The sequence below is a fragment of the Zophobas morio genome, unplaced genomic scaffold (assembly GCF_036711695.1).
Source record: "Zophobas morio isolate AGI-343-1 ecotype UQ-CSIRO unplaced genomic scaffold, CSIRO_AGI_Zmor_V1 ptg000002l, whole genome shotgun sequence".
NCBI classification, from domain to species: Eukaryota; Metazoa; Arthropoda; class Insecta; order Coleoptera; family Tenebrionidae; genus Zophobas; species Zophobas morio.
The window spans coordinates 13,279,291-13,306,305 of record NW_026972107.1 but is presented as its reverse complement, the minus strand read 5'-3'; the positions used below and the strand labels follow the sequence as shown (position 1 = coordinate 13,306,305).

The 27,015-nt window shown below is 34.2% G+C and overlaps 3 protein-coding genes and 1 long non-coding RNA gene across 8 annotated transcripts; 3 read left to right on the top strand and 1 right to left on the bottom strand.

Moving 5' to 3' along the window:
* Nucleotides 1–385: 385 nt before the first annotated feature.
* Nucleotides 386–4,450, bottom strand: LOC135127901 (hypoxia up-regulated protein 1). The gene is made up of 3 exons (XM_064054583.1): nucleotides 4,357–4,450; nucleotides 3,583–3,827; nucleotides 386–3,425 (listed from the first exon to the last, which is right to left on the bottom strand). The coding sequence occupies exon 3, from the start codon at nucleotides 3,415–3,417 to the stop codon at nucleotides 652–654; it is 2,766 nt and encodes a 921-aa protein (XP_063910653.1). The 5' UTR covers nucleotides 3,418–3,425; nucleotides 3,583–3,827; nucleotides 4,357–4,450; the 3' UTR covers nucleotides 386–651.
* Nucleotides 4,451–4,661: 211 nt separating this feature from the next.
* Nucleotides 4,662–5,404, top strand: LOC135127923 (uncharacterized). Its single transcript, XR_010280305.1, has 2 exons — nucleotides 4,662–4,797; nucleotides 4,851–5,404. It is a non-coding gene; the product is annotated as an uncharacterized LOC135127923 (long non-coding RNA).
* Nucleotides 5,405–8,844: 3,440 nt separating this feature from the next.
* On the top strand, nucleotides 8,845–17,694 carry LOC135127871 (zinc finger matrin-type protein CG9776). 5 transcript variants are annotated; one of them, XM_064054553.1, is made up of 9 exons: nucleotides 8,845–8,931; nucleotides 9,169–9,313; nucleotides 9,378–9,488; nucleotides 9,706–9,832; nucleotides 10,250–10,434; nucleotides 10,677–11,064; nucleotides 11,117–11,235; nucleotides 15,877–16,718; nucleotides 16,770–17,694. In XM_064054553.1, exons 2-9 carry the CDS (start codon nucleotides 9,302–9,304, stop codon nucleotides 17,518–17,520), a joined length of 2,535 nt encoding a protein of 844 aa, XP_063910623.1. In that variant the 5' UTR covers nucleotides 8,845–8,931; nucleotides 9,169–9,301; the 3' UTR covers nucleotides 17,521–17,694. The 5 variants fall into 5 exon arrangements, with proteins under 5 accessions (XP_063910623.1, XP_063910617.1, XP_063910609.1 ...); XM_064054547.1 differs by having other exon boundaries at nucleotides 8,882–8,931; nucleotides 9,130–9,313; nucleotides 16,773–17,694; XM_064054539.1 differs by having other exon boundaries at nucleotides 8,890–8,931; nucleotides 9,130–9,313.
* A 3,785-nt stretch (nucleotides 17,695–21,479) lies between these two features.
* Nucleotides 21,480–24,272, top strand: LOC135127867 (protein Smaug homolog 2). The gene is made up of 4 exons (XM_064054527.1): nucleotides 21,480–21,816; nucleotides 21,871–23,021; nucleotides 23,072–23,267; nucleotides 23,564–24,272. The coding sequence occupies exons 2-4, from the start codon at nucleotides 21,878–21,880 to the stop codon at nucleotides 23,913–23,915; spliced, it is 1,692 nt and encodes a 563-aa protein (XP_063910597.1). The 5' UTR covers nucleotides 21,480–21,816; nucleotides 21,871–21,877; the 3' UTR covers nucleotides 23,916–24,272.
* The last annotated feature ends 2,743 nt before the right edge of the window (nucleotides 24,273–27,015 follow it).

Sequence of the window (27,015 nt, the reverse complement as noted above, 5' to 3'; positions counted from 1 at the left end):
AAGATCTTCAACATTTTAATTGTTCTGTGCGATAATCCTATTAAAGATATTCCTTTCCCATTCTATTTTATTAATTGTTGGTTACTGTAGTTCACTAGAATTAAGACAGTGTTAATTGCTTTTAAAAACGCTGTAGCAGCTATAGTAGATACTACGTAGTAATACTTGTGATATTTGCTATAAATTATAGCAAAACGATGTAAAAATAAAACTGCCATGTAGTTTTTTACTTTACCACTTAATAACGGTGTGAGGTATTTTTATGGTAATTAAGAAATTGTGATACATCCATTACGAGTCGATCTTCGACTTTAAACATGTTGAGCTAACATTACTAGTAAGTAAAATGTACTGTCAGCTACTTTTAACAAAAAATAAAGCTATATTATGGAGTAATAAATATATTTGTAATTTTTCTACAATAAATTAATCCACCCTGGAATGATTTTCTACACGACACAATCTGAAATCTCCTCTCATAACAAAATTAAAAAATAATTACAAAAGTCAGGTAAGTAGGTCTGTATCACAAAATTTCATATTAAATACAGATATGATGAACAAAGAAGTGTATGAACATTAAGAGTGCTGCATTTAAACGTTCCAACAAATTACATAAATAAACCACTACATTGTTCATAATTACACTAACTACAGCTCTGTATGAGTTTCATCACTCTCCGCAGTTTTCGTCGGTTCGATATCCTCCTTTTCCGTTTCAGTCGCGTTGATTGGCGTTTCGGTTTGTGGTGTTTCAATTGTTTCTTCCACTTTACCATCCTCTTCAATTACTTTTCCTTCTTCCGATTCTTCTTTCTTTTCAGGTTCCGTTTCTTCTTTCGACTTTTCAACTTTTTTCGGTCTCCACAACTTTATCTTGTTCACCAAATATTTAACCTCCCTATCCAACGCTCCCATTTTGTCGGTAATGGACCTCACTGTTAACTTAATGGGATCAAATTTCTTTAATTTGCTTTGCTCTTCAACCATCTTGTCTTTCCACTCTTCAGTTTCTTTTATTAATTTTTCTAAAGCTTCTACCTCAACATCTGTGAAAACATCTTTTTCTGGATTCGCGGTTTTCGTTAAATTCTTGGCGTTAGCCAGAAAATGCACAGAGTGATTCAGCATACTATTCATTGCGTTCAACGCTTCAGGTCGTTCGTTATGCTCCCAAACTCTCTTAAATAAGTCGGCGGTGAGAGTTCTCAAAGTATCTAATTTCTTTTCATAAGTATCGGCGTCAGCGTCGGATCCGTCTTCATACAACCAATCCGAAACTTCCGAACATGAGTTTTTAATTTTGCTTACTTCATCTTCAGTGGCGGCGGCAACAAAGTCGTCTTCATAGAGTTTGTTTTGTACGTCTATGACGAAACTTTCCAAGTTGTTCAAAGCTGTCGCTCGCCTATTTAATTCTTTTTCGGCTTTGTCCAGTTTGCTTAACTTATCCACGGACTTATCAAACTGTTCTTTATTTAGAGTGTTGACAGTCAAGAACACTTCTTTAGATTCTATAGGTTCTTTAATTGTGACCACTTTTGGCTTAACTTCCTTTGGTCCTTCTTTTTCAGTTGCATTTTTACTAGTTGTTTCTGTTTCATTTTTAGTTTCTTCTTTAGATTGTTCTTCTTTTGGTTTTTCTTCGGCAGTTTCTTCTGGTTTTGGTGTTGCTTCTGGTTCTTCATGGACAGGCTTTTCTTCACCACCAAAGAGTTTGCTTATTGTACTACCAAGCTTCGAGAACGTTCCTTCTTCTTCAGTTTCGGTTACAGTTTTTTCAACGACGAGTTCAACGCCGATCAGATTTAAAATTCCTGACTCGTCCATAGCGAAATGGGCTTTTATTCCTTTCGTTTCTACATTATCACCAGTGTTTTTCTTGAAAGCTTCCGCGACTCCTTGTAAGCTCACTTCCGTTAAATTTACAACACCGACGTTTGCTACTTCGTTGCTTGGTAAATATTCCAAGTCAGCGTAATTAACAGAAAAACTAAAATCTGTAGTATATTTGTTGAAAGTGATAATTTTTTTCTGGGGATATGGATTCATTAATCCAAAGAGGGTACGCTTCACTTGTCTGATTCCTTCTGAAGTTTCCCGTTCAAAAACAACTTGAATTGGATAAACAACAGCATCTTTTGTTAAGAATTTTTTCACCTGGAAACCCGTACTTAAGTCCGCTGCTTTATAAACCGCGCCCATAGTAGCAGCTTCATCAGTGTTTAAATTCTTAGCCAACTCTTGACCAACAGCTTTCTGTAAAAATTCTTGTACTTTAGGAACTCTAGTACCCGCTCCTACTAGAACAACTTGGCCTATGATATCTTTAGTCAAGTGGGCGGTCTTCAGTGCTTGTTCCACAGGTTTACCAACCCTTTCAAACAAATCTTTAATCAAACCTTCTAAATCTTCTCTTGTCACAAGAACTTTGAAATCTTCTTCATCCAACAACCCCTCAATTTGCGCGTAATGTTCTGCGTTCGCTGATAATACATTTTTCACCCTCCCAGCTTCCTTGAATAATTTGGCCATGGCTCTAGGATTGTCGAAAACATTAGTCTTTGTTTTTTTAACTTTATTAAATTGTTCAGCAAGGTGGTCTCTTAAACGTAATTGTATTTCTAACCCTCCTAATGTTCTGTCAAAGCCAACACCAATAATAGATAATTGTGGATGGGTCTCTACATAACCCCTTTCTTTAGTTTTCACTGTCTGATAACTTACTAACGTAGCGGTGGTGGAAGACGCCCCCATATCGTAAAACATCACATACTGAGCAGTCTCATTAAAATCTTTACTCCTAAAAATTCCATAATTTAGAGCCACAGCTGTGTAATCGTTGATTAATTGTAAAACTTTCAGATCAGCTAACTGAGCGGCTTGTATTAAAGCTTTGCGTTCCGCTTGGTTGAAATAACCTGGTACAGTTATGACACATTCCTTAATGCGTTGTCTCGCGCCTGCTTCAGCAAACTCCTTCGCTTTCGCTAATAATTGTGCTATTAATTCCTCGGGGCTGTAATACACATCTGCTTCATGTTTAAACAAAACTGTTCCTCTTTCCTTATCTTCTACAATCTCATAGTACGGGAAACGTTGCTTGTACAAATGTACCAAGGGATGATTAATGTTTTTCCCCAACAAATCAAGCAAGTACATGTACGAATTTTTTGGAAACCTTATACCTATCGTTTGGGCGTCTTCACCAAAGGTTCTCACGTTGTCGCGAAAACTTATCACCGCTGGGCTTTTTCTTTTGGATTCTTTATTTAAAGCGATTTCCATCGGCACGCCTGGAGACACAATTCCAATTTTCATCCACTCCGTGCCCAGGTCTACTGACATCACTGCTAAACTTTCACAGTATGTGAACAAACATACCAAGCAACACAAAATTCCCACGGAGATCTTCATTTTGGATCCTAAAAAACAAAATGGTGTGAATAAAGTTCGTTTGCACTTTTTACATACAGAAAAATTTGATGGTGAAACAATGCCGAAAAAATTGAGGTTAGAAAACTGTACAACGCGGCGAAAATGACTAAACATATTTATAATTAAGAGCACTTTTATATTTACCTATTCTGTGAGCATATAGACTCTATGTTAGGTACGGTATAAACAAGTTTTAATTTGATAGATTACTTTTGTCTATTCTTCGTCCACGTCAGTTTTTCCATGTGCCAAGTTCCCGTTCTGCGTCTTGCGCACAAAACTGTCAAATTCCAGCTGTTTTGATCACTGCAGACCTGCAGGAATTGTATTACGAGTTGGCGGCTGGTGATTGGTTGTTTGGGTACAGATCCGTATTATCCCACGTGTACCTACCAAAATAAAATGCATAAATAAGCCTTATTTACCTTGTAAAGGCAATAAAATAATAAATCTCTCGCAGAAAATTCACGGCTGATCTGGTTGTCGTTTTTTAATTTAATGATGCAATGATATTGTCATGTTTCCTTATTAAAAAACACGTGTTTCGGTTGACTGATTTTAAATTTTAATCGAAAAACTGAACTTTGCATTGAGTCTAGAGTCTAGAGTGAATAAAAAAAAGATTTATTTTAATTGTTCTAAAAATAGTAGATTGTTTTATTAGGATTAAAAGTGCCATTTTTTGCAACGAGCAAATTTTGCATTTGCGAGGCGGAGCGAAGCGAAGCCGAGCGGATGCAAAATTGCGAGTCAAAAACTGACTTTTAATCCGAATGAAACATACTACTTTTTCGCCAGCCAAAAAGTAAATCTCAAAAATACAAAATATTGATAACAATAATATCGAGCAGAAATGAATCAATCTGCAAAGTAGTCTGGTATCCACGTCGTCAAGGCTTTTTTTGTTTGCTTACATACCATTGTTTTGTGAAAACGTTTGCAGTGTTAATAATGAATCCTGAAGAAGAGTTACCTCCCGATGTGCTAGAAGAAGCACAAAACGTGGTACTGAACTTGTTACCAACAAAATCGCGCGAAGTGTATGAGTGCGCGTATACCCGCTTCATCAAATGGTGCGAAGGGAAAAAGATTCAAACTTATTCTGAGAACGTCCTATTGGTATATTTTTCCGAATTGGCTACAAAAATGAAGTCATCCACACTGTGGTCGCACTATTCTATGGTGAAAGCAACTTTAAATATAAAAAATGGCATAGAAATCGGAAAGTATTCAAAATTAAAAGCGTTTATAAAGAAACAAGGAGAAGGATACGTTCCAAAGAAATCAAGGGTTTTAACTAATGAACAAATAGAAGTTTTCTTAGACACGGCTCCGGATTTCAAATTCCTGATGATGAAAGTATGTTTATAACCTAATGAAGAGCTTATATTTATTTTACGAATTTTTTTCAGATTGTTGTAATCTTTGGCGTTAGCGGAGCTTGTCGGTCTCACGAACTATTACAAATAAAAACTGAAGATATTGAAAATATTAAAGCAGGTTTATTGGTAAAAATTCCTGATACCAAAACGAAAAAACCCAGATCATTTACGGTTATGGGGGAAAAGTATTTGAAATTTTTTTCGTTTGGAAGAACCAGGTACAAGTAGTGAAACCACAAGTAAAATACATGAAGACGCAACGAATAGGAATGTGAGCGAAGTAAACCTAGAAGAATCAGGTACAAGTAGTGGAACTACGAATAGAATGATCACACGTGAAGACGGAATAAGTAGGAATGTGGGAGCAGTAAACCTGAATTTTGACACTGTGACCAACCAGACAGCAGGAGCGGTAGAAGTGTTAGCGCAAAATATTATTACTGACCGCATGAAAAATGATAATAGTGACGGAAAATCTTTAATCCAAATCAATCGCAGTTGTTCTTATTGTACATTCAATATTAATTTTAAAATTTAAATAATTAATAACAATGTAAGTTAATAATAAAATTGGAAAATATTAATAGCATTTCATTCTCAAAATAAAACAATTGAAAACTTTTTAAGGCTAGGATGAAAAAAAAAAAATTAATGCTAGGATTAAAAAGGCAAAAATGACGTTGTTACTTTAGTAACGCAACTTTTTTTTACTCTCACAAAAACGTCAAGTTTTCCGTCCAAAATTGACGTTAAAAGTGACATCTTTTAAGACGGCTGGCGAAAAAGGTTTTTTTTATTTTAAAACATGAGACGTGTTTCGTGTTTTTTTTTTTTTATAAATGCTGTTTTCAGATGTTTGGTGTTAATTTTTGTTAGAAAGAGCAGACATTTTGAAATTTTAGAGCAGAAATTTCTTTAATAATAATATTACCAATTCGCCCATGCTGACAACTGCAACCTAAAATATCAATATAAAATCGTACCATAAATCAAAAAATTATTTGTTCCATCTACATTAAAAATTTTGAGGATTTGAGGTTACGATAACATGTTCTGTCAATGATGTTCTTGAAGTGTCCATCCTCATCGTGTTCGTTGTGGCCCACGTAGTTTAAATTTATATCCAAGTATGGTGTGGCAACAAATTTTAAGATTTTTGAAATTTTTAAGAAAACCTTGACTCTAGTAAATAACAAATACTTGCCAATTTACTTAATATACATATAGTTCAATTGCTTATTGAATTAAAACTTTCAGTTATTTATAACAATAAAATAAACCAAAAACAAAACAAAAAAGACGGTTAAAAAAAACGAACCCATTTAATAAAAAACGTTTTTTTAACATCTCTAGTTGAGTCACAGGCCTGATAAATTCGTTACTTTAATTTAAAAATTTATTATTAATTAATAATTATTATATTAATTTAAGAAGCATTTTACTTTTGTTTTCTTACCATTTCACAGTTCGTCGAATACGAATATGCAAATTTTTCCTTTCCGACTGTCTATCGCCAACCTTTTGAGTTATTTTATTAGCAAATAATCTCCGATATTACCAAGTCGATTACTACGCAGTTCTAAGCATTAAAATTTAATCACAATCTGTATCATAAGTAGAACGTTCTGATATAACGGTGAACTGTTCTAATTTTGAACTGGATCAACACTGTTAAATGTTATATATTCTGTAATCGCTCAATCAGTGTAGAAAACTTGCCAAAGATTCAAAAATCTACTTTTGATTACAAGAAATGCCTGTTATTGCAATAGGAAAAAATCAGGAAAACTTTTGACTTAGCACAAAATTTCAACATGTTTCTGTAGCAAAGTTATCATCTTCATAATGTTTAGAGATGTGTGACGGCACAAGAACACGTTGGCAAGAAGCGACCTCGTGATCTAGTGGTCAAGGCACCCGCCCGGCAAGTGGGAGATGTGTGGTTCGATTTCCACCGGGACAGCAACATTTTTCTTCGCTTACCTTCAGACGGAAGATTAAAAGACTCGTTAAGCAACATTAAAAGTTAATATAGTACTTAATGGTACTGGATACGTATCCACCCTTGATCCTCTATAAAATTGATAAATAGATAAAACTAGAAGATAGGACCAGTATCAACACTATCCTTGCTTTTAAATGTTTCTAGAGATTATAAAACAAAATATAAGCCCTACCCAACCGCCTTATCTCAATTGTAGTGATTTTTTTATTCGCCGTGAGCCCGGGGGCGGAGCTAAATTGCAAAATCCTGACAATGAATGAAAAATTCATCACAATTGAGATTAGGGTGGGTGGAGCTTAATCGTTGCTCTGTGTTTTTCCTTTAATACATGCAGGTTTAATTAAGAAACAAAGCAAAATATAAACCCCGCCCACCTGCCCTCATTTCAATCGTAGTGATTTTTTTATTTGCTGTGAGCTCGGGGACGGAGCTTAATTGCAAAATCCTGATTTTCCGACAAGGAATTATCATTTGAAACATTTGTTTAAGTATCGTGTTATTGTTATAAGTGGGAGGAGTTACATAGTTCCCTTTTTATGAAAATGATGTATTTTCCAATAATGTAGTAATACTTAAAACATGTTTTCGTAATTTCTTGTACAGAAATACGAACTTTGCATTTAAGCACCGCCCTCGGCTTGACAACGAATGAAAAATTCATCACAACTGAGATTAGGGCGGGCGGGTGCGGCTTAATCTTTGCTCTGTGTTTTTCATTTAATATATGCAGGTTTAATTAAGAAACAAAGCAAAATATAAACCCCGCCCACCCACCCTTATTTCAATCGTAATGATTTTTTTATTTGCTGTGAGCTCGGGGACGGAGCTTAATTGCAAAATCCTGATTTTCCGACAAGGAATTATCATTTGAAACATACATATTTAAGTATCGTGTTATTGTTATCAGTGGGAGGAGTTACACAGTCGCCTTTTTTTAACTGATGTATTTTCCAACAATATGGTAATACATACTTAAAACATGTTTTCGTAATTTCTTGTACAGAGATATGAACTTTGCATTTAAGCTCCGCCCTCAGTTTGACAATGAAAGAAAAATTCATCACAAATGAGATTAGGGCGGGTGGGTGGGGCTTAATCTTTGCTCTGTTTTTTCCTTTACTATATGCAGGTTTAATTAAGAAACAAAGCAAAATATAAACCCCGCCCACCCGCCCTCATTTCAATCGTAGTGATTTTTTTTATTTGCTGTGAGCCCGGGGGCGGAGCTTAATTGCAAAATCCTGATTTTCCGACAAGGAATTATCATTTGAAACATACATATTTAAGTATCGTGTTGTTGTTATCAGTGGGAGGAGTTACACAGTCCCCTTTTTTTTAAAGTGATGTATTTTCCAACAATATGGTAATACTTAAAACATGTTTTCGTAATTTCTTGTACAGAAATATGACTTTACATTTAAGTACTGCCTTCGGCTTGACAACGAATGAAAAATTCATCACACTGAGATTAGGGCGGGTGGGTGGGGCTTAATCTTTGCTCTGTTTTTTCCTTAATGTATGCAGTTTTAGTTAAAAAAAAAGCAAAATATCTATAAGAGGGTATTATAGAGTTTAATTTTAATGACTCATTAAAAATGTAATTATAATCAACATGGTCAGAGTTCCGAGAATGACAGAATGATCTGGAGTATGGTACAAGAAGACCATGTGTGGAGTAGGAGCAACCACAACACGGATCTCCTTCCTACTCCAGCCCGATGCCGCACAAATGTATCGCAACTCCGTCGCTGAAAGGGGAGTACTGTGGCGGCACAATACAAAATTGTTCACGAAAAGCTCCACGTCAAAAAAAAATAAAACGCAACCAACAATACAATTTCATGAAAAATGTCTGTCTAAGCGGATTTTTTTTTAAATCAAGAAGTACTTTTTCCTGGTAACATACATGACGATGAAGATGATGATGATGATGAAGAACTTTTTTTTATTAGTGAAACGTATATTATTGTTGTTGAGGTATTCTGAGGTGTTACCGTAACCACTATCACAGTCGCCGTGCTGCCACCTACTCCCAAGCGTAACTTTAGTTACCAACTGCGAAGCGACGAGGTGACAGTGTTGGTGTGTTTCAGAATGTTGTCTTTGGTAAGTTTTCACAATAGTCTCATTCTATGCAAAAATTTAACATCACAACAAACATTTGAAAGTATCGGCTTCACTTTCACACCAATTACAACCTTCAAACATTCAAAAACAACGCGAATTTCGCTAGCGGACGAATTGAGCAATTCATGGCGTCTCCTTGACACGAGGCGGTCTTTTTGAACTTTGAAAAAATTTCAGATGAAATTATTTATTACATATGGCTGATGGTTATTGCAGAGTACGTTCATCTGACAAAGGCTGCATTTCACGCCCACCCCAATACACATTTAACGTGACGGTGCCTACAAAAATCATAATCAACAAGAGATTTTTCGGGGATCATTGTTCGTGGTTGGAGAACTCGCACACCATGTATAACAACGTAAGCTTTGTGACTGTTAATAGTTCCTTAATATTTTGTGCATAACTAATTTTTTTTAAAATAGCCAAATCAGTACTCCAGTCAGGGGTACCAGAGTAGCTACCCCCAATACCAGCAAAACTACAATTCAGGTTATGGATATGAGGGATACTCTCAAAATCAGTACTTGAGCACGGTAAGTATCTTGTTTCCCCTGCTAGTCATAGTTACTGTTAAGTTTGTGTCGAGCACATTTCACAAGACACCAATTTTACAGAAAATCAACAAATATCATCTGAGGTTATTTAAATAATAATAAGTAAATTAGTTTGCACAATGGAGGTATTAAGGTGACAGTAAGTGTGTGTACGAAAATGATCAACGTCACAAGTTTCATTGCTCTTTTACTTTAGAGTGTTCAACCTGTGCCTCCGGGTGAGGAGTATCCACAAAACAATTGGGCTCCTGTCGGAGGATACCACGCTAATTCGGTTCCAGCGCAAACTAGCTCCAGTTTCGAAGGAAAGAACGAAGATGAAGGTTAGTGCATCGACAACAACATTAGAGAAATTCCTTCTTTCTAGCTGCGTTTTCCGCAATTGGCCACTTATGATGAAGTACCACTTGTTCAAAGGGTAATTTTGACCGGTTTTGGTCACACTTGCCCTTGCAGCTCTGTAGTAATTATGTCTTCAAATAATTCATGTTATGCAACATGTTTTAACAAGTGAGTTAAAACACGTTGCACTTAGCTTAGGTTAGTTGTGACTTGTATTAGGTTTGTATATTGCTGTAATCTTATATAAGTGAAGATCTAATCTGTATTTTCGTAGGACAGAATAATTCTGCGTTACAGATATTTTAAAAAAAGGACCAACAACAAAACGTTACTACGACGGTTAAATAAATTTTTAATGTTAGTGTTTCGACAATTTAATAAAGAGATTTTTTTTATAGCGGTGGCGCAAGAGAGGAAGGCTCAGAATGCACAATTGATAAAGCAGCGCGAAGAATATGTAAGAAAAGCTCGCGTGTTGAGAAGAGAACTTGAACTTCTTCGCAACCAAAAGCATGAAATTATGTCTGAAAATTCGTCGCAACGTGACATGGAGTTGATACTGAAGGAGAACGTCAAACTTCAGGTAACTATAATTCATTAATACTAAACTGAGGTAAGCTTTTTTGAATTTGTTTCTGGAATATTGTTTTGTTTCACAGCAGGGCGCAGTAAAGTAGTTTTAAAAGTCCGGTCTGAATTTATTGCTTAAACTTCGATTTTAAGGTAGAATTTTAAGGCGAAGGATATACAGGGCCAGTATGTATTCTGTTTGAGCTTCGTTTATATGTTGGAGAGCCATTTAACTAACTTGTGCTTTATTTTCAGGACGAAATTCAAAGTAAAATGAAAGCAATTCATAACGTGATTGAGATGCTCTCAAGTATCATTAAAGACGGCTGCAAAATTTCTGATCTGGAGGCACAGTTGGACGAATCGCCAAAGACACATCACAAAAATCATGTTAAATCTGATGCAGGTGATCCGTCGGTCAAGTACAATTATATGCATTATGACCCGGAATTGCACTGGTGTCGAATGTGTGATGAATTCCCTAAAACCGCGAAGGATTTTCTACTGCATTTGCAGAGCGATAAACACAGGAATAACATTCAAGAGAATGACGTTGGTGATAACACGCCTTGGCACAAGCTACCACCAGAACAGGAATTACCGTGTTATGAAGGAGCACCCAAGAAGCGAATTCCAATTAGAGGTAATACCCACGTTTAGAAATACATTAATGAGTTAATTGAATTTTGCCTTAGGTCTACAATTTTTCATATCAGCGCCTGCTTGGTATTGTAAGCTTTGTGATACTTGGATAGGAGACTTGCACTGCGCGTCACATCATCTCAAGTCTCAAGCACATTTTCAAAACTACGCGGTAAGTACAAATTTTGAAGCGTTTAGCTACTTTTACGTTCTCGACGTTTCATGACTCTAATTAGACCCGATTTATAGAAAGCGAAGTTAAAGTTAATTCGCGATTAACTTTTAATTGAGGTTCGTCGCTAGGCAACGTGCAGGTTTTAACCAATCACGGGATCATATTCCACATTTTAATTCTCTGTTAAACTAATCGAGGATTAAATATTTAACTCGCTGTTCTATAAACCGGCCCCTAGAGTACGAAAAAATAGGGTATTCCCTTTCCGTCTGTCCTGTTTATATTCGTAAATATTATTTCAATTTTATAAGATAAGATAATCCTTCACATGTAGTTTATGAATCTGTGTGTTCAGTTCTTGCCCTAAACATTCAGATTTTTGGAAAAAAAAAATCAAAATTGTATAACACTTTGCAATTTAACTTTGAAACTGGACAACTGAATGCTCTGAAATTTTACAAATCTTTTAATGGAAAAACGACCAATTTTTTGAAATCACACGTTTCGGTTTTTTCGTTCTTTTTTTTTCAATTTCTCAACTTCTAAATTTTTCAATTTTCCGATTTGCAATTTTTCGATGATACAATTTTTCAGTTTCTCAATTTTTAATTTTTCGATTTTTCAATTTTTCGTTTCCTCAATTTTTCAAGTTCTTGATTTTATATTAAAATTTTTCGTTTTTTCATTTCCTTTATTTTTTCAGTGCTTCTTTGGATTTTATAAGTTTTCGATTATTCAAAATTTTTAATTTTTCCATTTTTCAAATTTTCGTTTTTTCAATTTTTCATGTTCTTGGTTTCAAATTTTTAGATGTTTCAATGTTTTTATTTTATTATACTGTTTCGTTTTTTCATTTTTGATTTTTCAATTTTATAATTTTGCGATTGTTCCATTTTCTTGATTCGAAAAATTGAAAAACCAAGAGACTGAAAAACGAGTGGAGAATGGCGTCATCTCAGAATTTTGTCGAATAGGAATAAATCGTCGCTGAAATATGCAAAATATTATTCTATAATTGTCATTTTTCACTGTACTCATAGATTTTAGAATGACTAATATAGGGTGCCTAAAAAAATAATTAATAAATGAGGCAATTTATTGTATTGATTAAAATCAAGAACAACTCACTCCATTTTCTTGAAGATTTGGGAAAACAATACTGTTATTACAGTGCATTTTACAAATAAAATTTTCTAATGGAAAAACTCACAACCAATTTTTTGAAATCACAATTTTCCCTTTTTTCGTTGTCTTTATTTTTTCAATTTTTCCATTTTTCATTGTTTGAATTTTCTAATTTTTCGTTGTTTTCGCAATTTTTTGATTTCTCTATTTTCCGCTTTCTGAGTTCTCAATATTTTGTTTTTACTATATTTCGTTTTTTTAATTTTTCATGATTTTGATTTTTCAATTTTATAATTTTGCGATTTTTCCATTTTCCTGATTGGAAAAGTTGAAAAAGCGAGAAACTGAAGAAAGAGTGGAAAATCGAAAAATCGCAAACCGAAGAATTGAAGAAACGAAAGTTTCAGTTTTTATCCTAGACATTCAGATTTTTGAAAAAAAAAATCAAAATTGTATAACATTTTGGAATTTAACTTTGAAACTGGACAACCGAATGCTTTGAAATTTTACAAACGTTTTAAGATTATCGTAATCATAGTACATAAATCGTTAATCAAAATGTATTCGTCCACCCCCTTATAAAAAATTGATGACGTCATCTCAGAATTTTGTCGAATAGGAATAAATCGTCTCTGAAATAAGTATGCAAAATATTCTATAATTTTTTATTGTTTCGGTTTTATAAATTTTCTTTGTTTCAACTTATTTCTTCAATTTTGCAATTTTTCGATGATTACAATTTTTCATTTTTCAATTTTTCGATTTTTCGTTTCCTCACTTTTTCAAGTTCTTGATTTTTATTTTTCATTTTCCTGATTTTCTTATTTCCATTTTCCCAATTTTATATTACAATTTTTCGTTTTTCATTTCCCTTATTTTTTCAATGCTTATTTGGATTTTATAAGTTTTCGTTTATTAAATTTTTCAATTTTCTTATTTCTCGATTTTCCGATTTTTTTACTTCTGAATATTTTGATTTTACAATACTTCGTTTTTTCTAAATTTTTTATCTTTCCATTTTTCAAATTTTCGTTTTTTCAATTTTAAATTTTTCAATTTTTCCATTTTCTTGATTCGAAAAGTTGAAAAAGCGAGAAACTGAAAAACGAGTGGAAAATCAAAAAATTGCAAATCGAAGAATTGAAGAAACGAAAGTTCCAGTTTTTAATCTAGACATTCAGATTTTTGGAAAAAAAAATCAAAAATTGTATAACATTTTACAATTTAACTGTGAAACAGGACAACCGAATGCTCTGAAATTTTACAAACGTTTTAAGATTATCGTAATCATGGTAAATCGTTAATCAAAGTTTTTTCGTTTATCCCCTCTCAAAAAATTGATGACGTCATCTCAGAATTTTATCGAATAGGAATAAATCGTCTCTGAAATATGCAAAATATGATTCTATAATTGTCATTTATCAGTGTACTCATAGATTTTAGAATTACTTATAGGTATAGGGTGACTAAAAAAAATTATTAAAATCAAGAACAACTCCCTCCTTTTTCTCGAAAATTTGGGAAAACAGTATTGTTATTACAGTGCATCTGGCAAAGATGTTGATGAGGTCATCACAAAATTTTCTAATGGAAAAACAACCAATTTTTTGAAATCACAATTTTCGGTTTTTTCGTTTTCTTTCTCTTTTAAATTTTTCCGCCTTTCATTGTTTCGGTTTTATCATTTTTCTTTGTTTCTACTTTAATTTTTTCAATTTTGCAATTTTTCAATGATATAATTTTTCATTTTTCGATTTTTCAGTTTCTCTGTTTTTAATTTCTTGATCTTTCAATTTTTCAAGTTCTTGGTTTTTATTTTTCATTTTTCCCGATTTTTTTCGTTCCATTTTCTCGAATTTATATTACAATTTTTCGTTTGTTAAATTTTTCAAATTTTCAATATTTGATTTTTCAATTCTTAAATTTTCCAGTTTTTTAATTTTTGGATTTTTCGATTTCCCGATTTCTTTACTTCTCAATATTTTGATATCACAATATTTCGTTTTTACGATTTTGCACTTTTTCGATTTTTCTAAATTTTTAATCTTTCCATTTTTCAATTTTTCATGTTCTTGATTTCAAATTTTTAGATGTTTCAAAGTTTTCATTTTATACTTTTTCGATTTTTCAATTTTATAATGTGCGATTTTTACATTTTCTTGATTCGAATAGTTGAAATGGCGAGAAAAACGAGTGGCAAAACGAAAAATTACAAATCGAAGAATTGAAGAAACGAACAGTTGGAATGAAGAAAAAACGAACCGAGTCGAAAAATTGGAAAATCCAAAAATTTTAAAATCGAAAAATTATAGAATCGTCAAAATTGTAAAGTCGAAAACCTCTGACATTGAAAGAACGAACAATTAAAAAACTAAATATGGAGAAATTCAAAAGTTAAAAATCGAAGAATTGAAAAATCGACTTAATGAAAAAATTTAAAAGTTATAATTATTATTACATTTCTAAAATGAAAACTAGAAAAATTGCAAATCAAAAATTGAAGAAACGAGAAATAAAAAAATCTGAAAGTTGAAAAATCGAAAAATTATTAATCCAAAAATTGCAAGAATTTCATTTTGAAAAAAGGAAAATTATAAAATCAGGACATTGAAGAACAGAAAAATTGAAAACTCGTAAAATTACAAATCGAAAAATTGTAAAATCTAAAAGCTGAAACAAGAAATTTAAAATGAAACATTACAAATCAAAAATTTGAAGAAATGAAAAATTAATGAATCGATAAATTGAAAACTCGAGAAATTGCAAAGTAAATTTGAAAAATTCAAAAGTTGGAAAATTGAAAAATTTAAAGTTGAAAACTCTAAAAAATATTTATTTACGGCACTGGTTTTAACATGCCGATTATCAGAAAACGAAAATCGCAAAAAAATGTATAATTTTTCAAAGAAGCGGGATTTGTAGGGCTGCACTTAAGGGGCGAGGGAAGTTCTGTCGAAATAACCTTTGACTTTTTATAAACATATAGTAAAGCGATTTTTAGACAATTTTTGTGCCTTCCAAAATACTAAAATGTATTAATCTAAAAAATAATAAAGTAAAAGTTAGATCGAAGATGATTATAAAAGATTGTGCATACATCAAGTTGGCCTAGTTGTGATGATTGATGACTACTTGTCACCAGTCACAAATTTCAGTTATAACCTAACTTTCTTTGACAAATATGTTTACAGCAAAACAGGGTCTATTTTGAGTATGTCTTGTAGGAATGCTGCATTGAATATAACTAAACGAAACTAAACTAATAAATTAAAATAAATAACAAATTTTCGAAAACCCAATTGACGTAGGGTGTGTTACAAGCGCTGTATATAATAAAAAAAATGATTCATTCACAGAACTTTTTAATTCTCTTGATATGTGTTTAAAAGATTGAACAGTGGGACCTTTCGTCCAAAAATGGGTGTAATTGGCAATTGGAATTTCTATGGACCGATATTTTAAAAACTCATAAAATTAAAATTTTGAAATGAAATGTATGTTTTGGTTTTTCAGAATTTCGTTGAACAAAACCCCCACTGGGAGATCGAGTGGTTGAAGGATCGCGAAAAAGCAATGGCCCGCAGCGAGCGTCACGGGCATTCGTCAGATTCCGACGACGTTTCAGACAAGAAAAAGAGACGCCACAAGAGCAAGCGCTCCTCGATAGAATCAAGTAGTAAAGATAAGAAAAAGAAGAAGCGTTCGAAAAAACGCAGGAAACATTCCAGTGACACGAGCAGTAGTTCCAGTTCTTCGGATTCTTCATCAGAAGAAGAAGAACCAAGCGATAAATCCAAAAGCATCAGAGTCGTAATGCGCAACATGAAAGTGCAATCAATAATGAACGAAGACTTATCAGGAAAATGGGAGATGTTGGAACGTCTCGTTGACGAACACAAGAAGAAAGAAGAAATGCAGAAAACTAAGGAAATACAGCAGAAGGCAAAAGAGCCCGAAGACACTCTGATTAATCAGTGGATGACGGTGAGCGAGCCTCAGGAGAAAGAAAAAGTATTGTTGGATAATTTGAAAGACCGCATGAAGCAGAAACAAGAACTGGAGAGAGCGAAGTACGCCGAGATGGAGAAGCGGCAGCGGGAGAAGGAGAGAGAAGAAAGAGAGATGAATGAGCGGAAGGCACGGGAGGAGCAAGAGGCCAAAGAGCGGTTCGAAAGGGAGCGGAAGGAGAGGGATCGTGAGGAGTACGAGCGGATACGTGATAAGGAGAGAAGCCAGGTGAGGTTCAAGACGAAGGATAGAGAGAATTATAGGAAGAGGAGGACGCCTACGCCAAGTCCGGAAAGGCCTGCTCAGAGTCCGATGAGAGACGAAAGACGTTATAACCAAAACTCGAGGTACGTAGTATCAATTTTTAATGATTTTTTTAATAACAATGATAATTGTAGCAGAGACCGCAAGAACAGCAAAGAGAACGGCAGAGAAAGTCAAGAATACAAGAGAAGTCGTAGCAGAAGCAAAGAACGCAGAGATTCAACTTCGTCGCCAGACAGGAAAAAGCCTCCAGGCCCTCCAAGTAAACGTTTGCCGTTTATAGGAAGGATGCCGCTCTTCAAGAACAAGAAAATAGAAGAGAAAGTGGAGAAGGAAATCAAGAAGGAAGATTACGATATACCGCGTGTAACCCGGTTCCAACCCGGAAACTTAGCGAGAGCATTCCTGCCTCAACCAGATGTGGTGTGTTTCCCTAAATTATCGAGTTTTCCTCCACTTACAGTTCCCCCACCACCTACTGTATCCCAACCTGACCCTCCAGAACCCCCGAAGATTAGCGAAGAAAAAACCCCCAAAGCTCCACCAGCTCCAAAAATTGGTAAAAGCGAAGACGCAGATAAAATTAAAAAAGATGAGAGGAAGGAAGAAGAAGATTTAGAAAGTATGTATAACGATCCCATGATGGATCCTAATAACGTATTGAATCAATACTACCCTCCGGGGATGGATTACAATATGATTTATTCGCAAATGTATGAGTATTCACAATGTGAAGAGCAACCTCCTCAGCCACCACCACCGGACGATATACCGCTTTCACATACTATGCCGTTACAACCACCCCCATTACCACCAAATGACCCTAGCGACGATTTAGCGATGTTAGGGATTAGCGCAGACGATATGGCTGCTCAATCGTTCTAATTGTAGTGACGGAGTGGTTTTAACTTGTCATTTCTATTTTTACTGCTTGAAGTTATGATTAGTACACTTAATTCAATGCTGTCATAATTACGTCATTATTAGTGCCAGAAGGCTTTTATTTTTAAAAAAACATGTTGTGTTATTGGCCTTATTAAATGCGTTTCTTTTGTAGAAGTGGTTGTTTTATTTACGTGCCAAGGTAAAAACTTGGACCATGTCGACCTATTAAAATTTTCCCGTAACTACAGATTTTTTTTTAGTTCGGAATATGTCCCGTTGCTAATCAACAAGTTTTATTTTCTTTTTATTACTTCCCAAGCGTAAGCGAAGAAAGTATTGTAATCGGGTCAATCGAACGAATGGCCACTTATATGTTTTCTCAAAGTTTCGTGATCCTTACAGTACGAAAAAAAGTCGTCTCCCGTTTCCGTCTGTCAGTCTGTCTGAATCCATTTTTATTAGACACGTAATCTTTGAAACTGCCGGACCGATTGTTGTCAAATATTAGAAATATCATGTAGATGGTTAAATACTAACCAAAATTTAGCTGATCATCCCTGCCAACAATTTGATAACGTTATTTCAAAGAATTATAGGTTTATTTGATTTAACTGTTATACAGCAATGTAGTCTTATAAGTGGGGTGTACGAATCCGCTTTGAGTTTTCCCTAATCGTTCAAATTTTTGCAAAAACAATTCACGGTATGACAGTTTATCATTACCTTAAGGCATCCCAGTCGTGGTCTAGTAGTTACAAATCAGGAATGCGGACCGGACGTCTTGCGTTCGATTCCAAAAATTAATTGAATTTTAAAAAATGTAAAATTTTCTCAGCCTTGTCTTTTTTTTTATGTGAAATTTTCTTGGCGGTCCCAACTGTGACTGTCTTTTTAAAAAATGTAAAATTTTCTCAGCCTTATCTTTTTTTTTAATGTGAAGCCTTCTCGGGGGTCCCAACTGTCTTTTTTTAAACATGTAAAACTTTCTCGGGGGCGTCAAATGTCTTTTTTAAGAATGTGAAACCTTCTCGGTGGTCCCAATAACTGTCTTTTTAAAATGCAAAATATTCTTGGGGGCGCCTTATTTCTTTTTTTTAATGTGAAACCTTCTCGGGGGTCCCAACTGTCTTTTTTTAAACATGTAAAACTTTCTCGGGGGCGCCAACTGTCTTTTTTAAGAATGTGAAATCTTCTCGGGGGTCCCAACTGTCTTTTTTAAAAGTGTAAAACCTCCTCGAGGGCGCCAAATGTTTTTTTTTATTTGAAACCTTTCCGGGAGTCCCAACTGTCTTTTTAAAAATGTAAAACCTTCTCGGGCGCCCCAAATGTCTTTTTTTTTAATGTGAAACCTTCTCGGAAGTCCCAATAACTGTCTTTTTTTAAAATGCAAAATCTTCTCGGGGACGCCAAATGTTTTTTTTTTTTAATGTGAAATCTTCTCTGGGGTCCCAACTGTCTTTTTTAAACATGTAAAACTTTCTCGGGAGCGTCAACTATCTTTTCTAAAAATGTAAAACTTCGGAGACGCCAAATGTCTTTTTTTTATGTGAAACCTTTTCGGGAGTTGCAACTGTCTTTTTTAAAAATTTGAAAACTTCGGGTGCCCCAATTTTTTTTTTTTTAATGTGAAACCTCGGGGTCCCCAAATGTCTTTTTTTTAATGTGTAATTTTCTCGGCGGTCCCAAGTGTGACTGTCTTTTTAAAAATGTAAAACCTTCTCAGGGGCGCCAAATGTTTTTTTTAGAATGTGAAACCTTCTTGGAGGTCCCAATAACTATCTTTTTTTAAAATGCAAAATCTTTTCGGGGGAACCAAATGTTTTTTTTTTATGTGAAACCTTCTCTTTTTAAAAATTTAAAAACTTCTCGGGGGCCCCAAATATCTTTCGTGTAAATGTGGAACCTTCTCGGGAGTCCCAACTGTCTTTTTAAAACTGTAAAACTTTCTCGCGGGCGCCAACTGTCTTTTTTAAAAATTTAGAAACTTCTCGGGGGCCCCAAATACCTTTTGTTTAATGTAAAACCTCGGAGGTCCCAACTGTCTTTTTAAAAAATGTAAAACTTCGAGGACGCCAAATGTCTTTTTTAATGTGAAACCTTCTTGGGGGTCCCAACTGTCTTTTTAAAAAATGTAAAACTTCGGGGACGCCAAATGTCTTTTTTTAATGTGAAAACTTCTTGGTAGTCACAACTGTCTTTTTTAAAAATTTAAAAACTTTTCGGGGGTCCCAATTTTTTTTTTTTTTTATGTGAAACCTCGGGGGCCCCAAATGTCTTTTTTTTTAATGTGTAATTTTCTCGGGGGTCCCAAATGTGACTGTCTTTTTACAAATGTAAAATCTTCTCAGGGGCGCCAAATGTATTTTTAGAATGTGAAACCTTCTTGGAGGTCCCAATAACTGTCTTTTTTTTAATGCAAAATCTTCTCCGGAGCGCCTTATGTCTTTTTTTTAATGTGAGACCTTTTCGGGGGTCCCAACTGTCTTTTTTAAACATGTAAAACTTTCTCGGGGGCGCCAAATGTCTTTTTTTTATGTGAAACCTTCTCGGGAGTCCTATCTTTTTTAAAAATTTAAAAAGTTCTCGGGGGCCCCAAATGTTTTTTTTTTAATGTAAAATATTCTCGGGGGTCCCATATGCCTTTTTTTTAATGAGAAACTTTCTTAGTAGTCACAACTGTCTTTTTTAAAAATTTAAAAACTTTTCGGGGGCCCCAATTTTTTTTTTAATGTGAAACCTCGGGGGCCCCTAATGTCTTTTTTTTAATGTGTAATTTTCTCAGCGGTCCCAAGTGTAACTGTCTTTTTACAAATGTAAAAGCTTCTCAGGGGCGCCAAATGTTTTTTTTAGAATGTGAAACCTTCTTGGAGGTCCCAATAACTGTCTTTTTTTTAATGCAAAATCTTCTCCGGGGCGCCTTATGTCTTTTTTTTTTTTATTTGAGACCTTCTCGGGGGTCCCAACTGTCTTTTTTTTAAGGCAAAATCTTCTCAGGGGCGCCTTATGTCTTTTTTTTTTAATGTGAGTCCTTCTCGGGGGTCCCAACTGTCTTTTTTAAAAATGTAAAATATTCTCGGGGGTCCCATAAGCCTTTTTTTAATGTGAAACCTTCTTGGGGGTCCCAACTGTCTTTTTTAAAAATGTAAAACCTTCCCGGGGGCGCCAAATGTCTTTTTTAAGAATGTAAAACCTTTTCGGGGGTCCCAACTGTCTTTTTTTAAGAATGTGAAACTTTCTCAGGAGCTTCAAGTGTCTTTCTTTTAAAAATCGTAAATCTTCCCGGGGCTCCCACCTGAGAATTTTTGTCGAAATAAATTTCAACCATTTTTTTTCAGTTGTGAAAATTGTCATTCTTTTTTACGTGAAAGTGTAAAATGGTTCATCCAGAGAACCGAGATATTGCATATTTTTTGACGTTACTTAAATTCTGGAGAATGAAAAAGTAGGTTCCAGTTTGCGTTTGTCCGGCCTTTGCTGACTTAACGACTGTTTTAGTTCAGGGTAGGTATACATTCCTGGAAAAATATTGAAATTCTGAAAATAACTGATAAGATTAGTCACCGTAAAAATGTTGTTATTATTGTGGAGTAAACATCTTTATCAGAATAATAATAAATAAGATTAAATCACTACACTTTATCAAAAATTTTTGTTTTGACACATTCAGCGTTGACCAAGTTATTCTGTTTTTTTTTCAGTTTCAGAAGAGATGTATGTGTTTTTTAGTCAACATATATCCAGTTAATTAAAATGACTTAAGTAAGTGATATTATTCCTTCAACTGCCACAAGCAGTCCACAAGTAGAACTTTATCGATTGTCAAATTCAAAACTGACAATTTATTAAAATTTAAATATGACATCTATCTTAATAATGTCATTGTTTATATTGTTTGTATCAAATCCGTAACTGCGTAACTCATAATTGCCACAACGAATTAAAATGAAAACAAGAGTTTTTATTTGAGTAGATGAACATGTACGATTGATACTGTGATAACGAATTTTCTGATAAGCCAAATTATCGACAGTACAGGTGTCACTGTCACATTTGATCCATTTTTTTCCCGATTTGAAACTGTCCGAGCCGCGTTTTTTAGGGACTTGGCGTTTTTTCACTATGTTTTTTGACATCAGCTAACTTCGTTCTTGTTGGGTGTGTACGAAACTGAATCCGAAATCGGATTTTTAATGGGCATTTATTATTTACCCATAAAAAAAGCTTTAAATAGCCACACAACCACGCGAGTGATGATAAAATAAAGGCAGCCCCATTTTCGGGACCGTTTCGGAATCGGTAGGTGCTTAAGAAACTTTCGTACTTTTTTTCTAAACAACTTTTTGCTTGCAGTTTTACGATGGAATCTTCACAAGTACGCGACTTTTCCGAGTTCTGCGAACAACTGCACGAAATCCGATTAAAATTCCACAAATGGGACAGTTGTGAAAGGACCGTAGCCTTATATTACTTGATGGCCGGACTGCCCTTTGCAAATGCCCGGTTTTTACAGCACGCGCTGGAGCAGTGCATCACGGCGGCTAACACTCCGGAGGCTCAGGTATTGGAGAGGAATGCGAATAATTCAGTTTTCGTGGCGAGGTTGTTGATGGAACACCCCCAAAATGCTCTACCTTTACTTCTCACACACCTGCCATTGCTCAGACCAGGTAACAAAGAAGCAGCAAATTCGTACCTAGTGACAATAAGACGTGTTTTGTCTGAGTTTATTGCGCCACCGTGCAAAATCTACAATGAATGTGTTGAAATCATGTCATACGTTTTTATACATCCCGCTTTTGATAAGGAAGACAAAAAGACGTTCAAACATTTGTTAAAACAAGTTCTAAATCGAGTTAGCCCCGAGAATTTTATACACTCACCAGTGAACGAATCTAGCGATGAATCTACGAGTCCCAATCCCGAAAACACGGACTTGATTCGGTTAAATCGACGGTCTAATAGTCTAACGCCTGCTCAGACTAGCTCACACGAAAGCTTGAGCTTGTGCAAAGATGTGTGGTCGTCACAGGAGAACCTCTCACAGCCGCCTCCCAAACCTAGGAGTTATTCGTTATCCAATGATAAATCGTTATTGTTAAATATATCAAGTTTGCAATCAAGTAGCTCAGAAACTAGACTACAAGATCTACAAATCTTAAGTAATTTACCTGCAATGAAAAGTATTTTATCTTGGTTGAAATCTTTGAGACTGCATAAATATAGTTGGGTATTTCATAATCTCACATATAAACAAATGTTGGATTTATCTGAAGACACGTTACAAGCGATCGGTATTACAAAAGGGGCCAGACATAAGCTGCTACTGAGTCTTGCTAAGCTTAAGGAACGGAGTACAATGTTGACTGAACTTGAGACTGAAGTTATGAATGGGGGTGATCTAAATTCTGCTTTAAAACAACTTAAGGGGGTTCTACAAACACCTGTACAAGTCACCTATGGAGAAGATTTGCCTTCACAATTTATTAAAGTAATGGGGAAAAGTATGTTCATTGTTTTATTTAAATAAGCAATTCTAACGTAATATTTACAGTTTGTACTCAGCTTTTAATGTTGAGACAACCCTCAGATGAATGTTTAATGCTTTTTGCCACACTGTGTGAAAGGTCTGACGCTTCAGAGGCTTTTACGGAAGAACAAAAAAGAAGACTATCAATGTGGAAAGAACAACTCTCTAAAGGAAATCATGTATCCATGTACCCTCAGAAGATGCATAATAACAATTCAAGGTATGTAGCTTTGTTATTTAATAATAGAATCGCCTAGATTTCTACTTTAATTCATTAATTTCTCATAACTGCATAAAATGTTGGGTTAGGTTGCTTTACAAAATACAAATCTAAAAAAAGCATAGATCAAGTGTCCTGCTTAGTAGTAACTTGTATGGTGTCTTTTTGTGGGTTGGCACAATGCCAAATTATGTCAGAGATATCAAGAGTAATGTCAAGGCCCAAGCAGTATGACCAACATAAGATGTTATTTTTAAATGGTGTAATAATAATTAATTTCTATTTAAAATTTGCAGGGCCGGTTGGCAGTGCAAAGTCCCGATCTCAGCATTCACGCAAGAATCCCATACACAAAAAAGTTCGTCATACCCAAACGTCAAGAACAGCACAGCAGTTAATCCTCACAGACATTCAGTGGGCAGTGTGACACTGAGAAAGGAGTTGTACCCTGTAGGAAAGGGTGTGGAAATGTTGAAAAATCACGCGTCAGAAAATTGTAAGAGCAATAACGGAAGTCAGTTTCACGTGCGTTTTGAAGACACGGAAATGAACGACAAAAATAAAAAACAAATTCTGAAAAACACAGATATCGAAAACAGTTTAGAATCTCTATGTTTGCAAATGATGGAACATGCACTTGGGCCTTAATATAATCGATTTTGTTGTGTTTTTTTATAATTCGTACTGTCGGCCTAGAATGTGTAAGTTTGACTAATTTTTAGCTACCAAAACGTATTTATACTTTTTTAGCTTTGTGTGTTAGAAACGTATATTAACTGCTGGCAGATATACTATTTAGATTTTATGTACTATGATTTTATTAGTGTTTTATTCGTTATCAAAATGTTTATATATTATTTTCCAATTGTGATTTTTTGTTAAGTATGAAATTATTTGATATTTGAAAAGGTTCTCCTACTTTTAAGACTGCGTATTTAAAATTATTTGCTTAAGTAAAACTTTTCCTAATACTTTGGATTATTAATATTTGATACAAACGAAATTGTATTTGTGGTTGTCTATGTTTGTAACCTGCAAAATTATTGTCGTTTAAAAATTTTGTGATGCAAAGTTTTTCAAAGATCTAAGTTTTTTGACGATTAGTTTATTAAACTAAAATACTTTACATGCAAAATTTTTGGAAAATTTTGTCAAATTGTGGAATTGTGCATGTTTGTGATTGTCTATGTGTGATAAAAGTTTGCCAACTGGCTAAAACTGAAGCAAAAGACTGATTTCTAAATAAAGATTTGACTAAATTATAAAAATTTTTTTCTTTCATAACACAACTGTTAATTCTTAATTCTTTGTCGGTTATGGGAAATTTTTGGAATTATTTGAAAAATTTCCCATAACCGACAAAGGAAAACTAAACGAGCGCCAGCAAAAATTGCAGCTTTCTAGAATTAAGTGGGATTTATTAACTCCGTTGCCAAGTTGCCGTTGATAGTAACTTTGACGTTTAATTTTTGCCGTATTTAAAGTGGTTTTAGAAGAAAAGTGGCGGATTTAAGTTGATTACTACAAAAATTTATCATTTTAGACATGTTTTAAGTTTCTTGTTGTCGAAATAAGTCTACACATACTAAGAAAAATAGGTAAAATGTTGCCCCGCCCACCCACCCTACGTGATGACTTTTTATTCGTCGTGAGTCAAGGGGACGGAGCTTAACTGCAGAATCCTTATTTCTCTACGAGTCGAAATGACTTTACAAAAAATTAATCGAAAATTATTTCGACAGAACTTCCCTCGCACCTACAGTACAATGAAACATATCGAGCATTTTCGAGTTGAGTTTTTCTTTACACAATTTTATTATGACATCATCGACATTTTTGCAAGGACACGTGTGTCAGCTTGGATTGGTGCAGTGTAATACTACAAATAACAGTGTACTATATTCCCAAAAATTTCAAAGCAATAAAATAAATTGACTTATTCATTAATTTTTTGAGGCGCATATTTAAGCAAATCTAAAAAATTGGTCAAAGGTTATTTCGGCAGAAGTTCCCTGGCTCCAGAAGGGTAAATAACACCCCGTCAATCTCTGTGCTTCGAGGGTGTACATTCCAAGGGGGCACGGTCTGAACAAATGCGGAAAATATGGATTATATTTAAAGCAGATAATCAGTAGGAAACAATCTATTCTTAATTCCAAGTACTTGTTTAACTTTAACTGTTTTGTTTATGTTTATGCTTCGAAAGAATTCGACCATTAGTACGTAACAGTGGCATTAAAGGCATGCAATGTATTAAAAGAAACTGACATTTGATTAATTTTGACTCTTCGACATAGAAGAGAGGGCCAATTAATTTAGTAAGTATACTCGGTTTTTTTGCCCAAAAGTATACCTAGATAATAGCAAGATAGTACAAGAACAAAATAAATTGACTGATTCATTTTTTTTCCAGTCACCGTGTATAAGTAAATCTAAAAAATATGAATGCAGTGATAAATTACAAGTATAGACTGATCATATTTTACACATTTTAGATAGAATTTATTCGGCAAAATTTTTAGATGACGTCATCAATTTTTTGGGGTTGACCCACAGATACATTTTGTTTAAAAGTTACCATGCTTGCAATAACGTCTGCAAGATTTCAAAATATTCAGTTTTGCAATTCTTGATTTAATCAATAAAATAGATTGACTGATTCATTAATTTTTTTTGAGTCACCCTGTATAAGAAAATCTTTTTGCCTTTTTTTTCTTAATATGTGTAGACTTATTTCGACAACAAGAGACTTTAAACATGTCTAAAATGGTAATTTTTTGTAGTAATCAACTTAAATTTCCCACTTTTCTTCCACAACTCCTTTAAATACGGCAAAAGTTGAACATCGAAGTTACTATCAACGGCAACTTGGCAACGGAGTTTATAAATTACAATTTTTAGCTTTAAAAGCAACGTCAACAGCAAGTTTATAAATCCCACTTAAAAGTTGATTACCTCGAACGTCACCCCAACGGCGTGCCAACTTTCAACGGCAACGTCAACGGCGAACAGCAACGTCAACGGCAAGTTTATAAATCGACCTTTACAGCTATGTGAAGTCATCGCAACAACTAATCAGTTCTGAGGTTTTAAAAAAAGGTACCTATTTTTTTAAATTCCAGGGGTTATGAAACATCTAAAAAAATACTTTCCTAGTTTATGCATGGAAAGTCAAAAATCGATAACATAATAAGCAAAAAATTGTATTCGATACAATTATTAATTCATTGCAATCTTGAAACAGGTTCCATACGGCGAACGGTTAATTTCATCTTTTTTCGACGTTGCATAATCTATAAAATATGAAAAAGTAGGTCTCCCCAAAAGTGAATTTTATAAGTTTTGTTTGATTATAAATACTTCAAGAGCGAGCGAAATTCTGTCCAAATAATTTTAGACCAATTTTTCTCCTATTTGAATTCGTATAACGTTTCGAAAATTTGATTAAATTATAACACTTGTATTTCAATAATACATATTTTTTCATAAACAATTCGATGATTTTTTTTGAGTAGACGTTATTAAATTTGAGTTGGGAATAAATATATGTATTATTATAAATTATAATCGGTACTCTGGACCAAGTTTCATCTTTTTTTATCTACCCTCAATCTGACAATAATCAATCCATTACAGTTAAAATCGCCACAGACGCACTCCGACAGGCAGACGGAAACCGGAAATAGACATTTTTCATAATTTGCTATATAAAAAAAATGTTGTTTGAACTGGAACCAAACGTCTCAGA

What these genes read in the sequence shown, in the direction of transcription:
- LOC135127901 (XM_064054583.1), bottom strand. Translation starts at nt 3,417, where the DNA reads ATGAAGATCTCCGTGGGAATTTTGTGTTGCTTGGTATGTTTGTTCACA.
- LOC135127871 (XM_064054539.1), top strand. Translation starts at nt 9,149, where the DNA reads ATGGCTGATGGTTATTGCAGAGTACGTTCATCTGACAAAGGCTGCATT. An exon ending in CGCACACCATGTATAACAAC is followed by an intron (nt 9,314 to 9,377) that starts GTAAGCTTTGTG and finishes TTTTTAAAATAG; the next exon opens with CCAAATCAGTACTCCAGTCA. An exon ending in GAAGCGAATTCCAATTAGAG is followed by an intron (nt 11,065 to 11,116) that starts GTAATACCCACG and finishes ATTTTGCCTTAG; the next exon opens with GTCTACAATTTTTCATATCA.
- LOC135127867 (XM_064054527.1), top strand. Translation starts at nt 21,878, where the DNA reads ATGGAATCTTCACAAGTACGCGACTTTTCCGAGTTCTGCGAACAACTG. An exon ending in TATTAAAGTAATGGGGAAAA is followed by an intron (nt 23,022 to 23,071) that starts GTATGTTCATTG and finishes TAATATTTACAG; the next exon opens with TTTGTACTCAGCTTTTAATG. An exon ending in ATGCATAATAACAATTCAAG is followed by an intron (nt 23,268 to 23,563) that starts GTATGTAGCTTT and finishes TAAAATTTGCAG; the next exon opens with GGCCGGTTGGCAGTGCAAAG.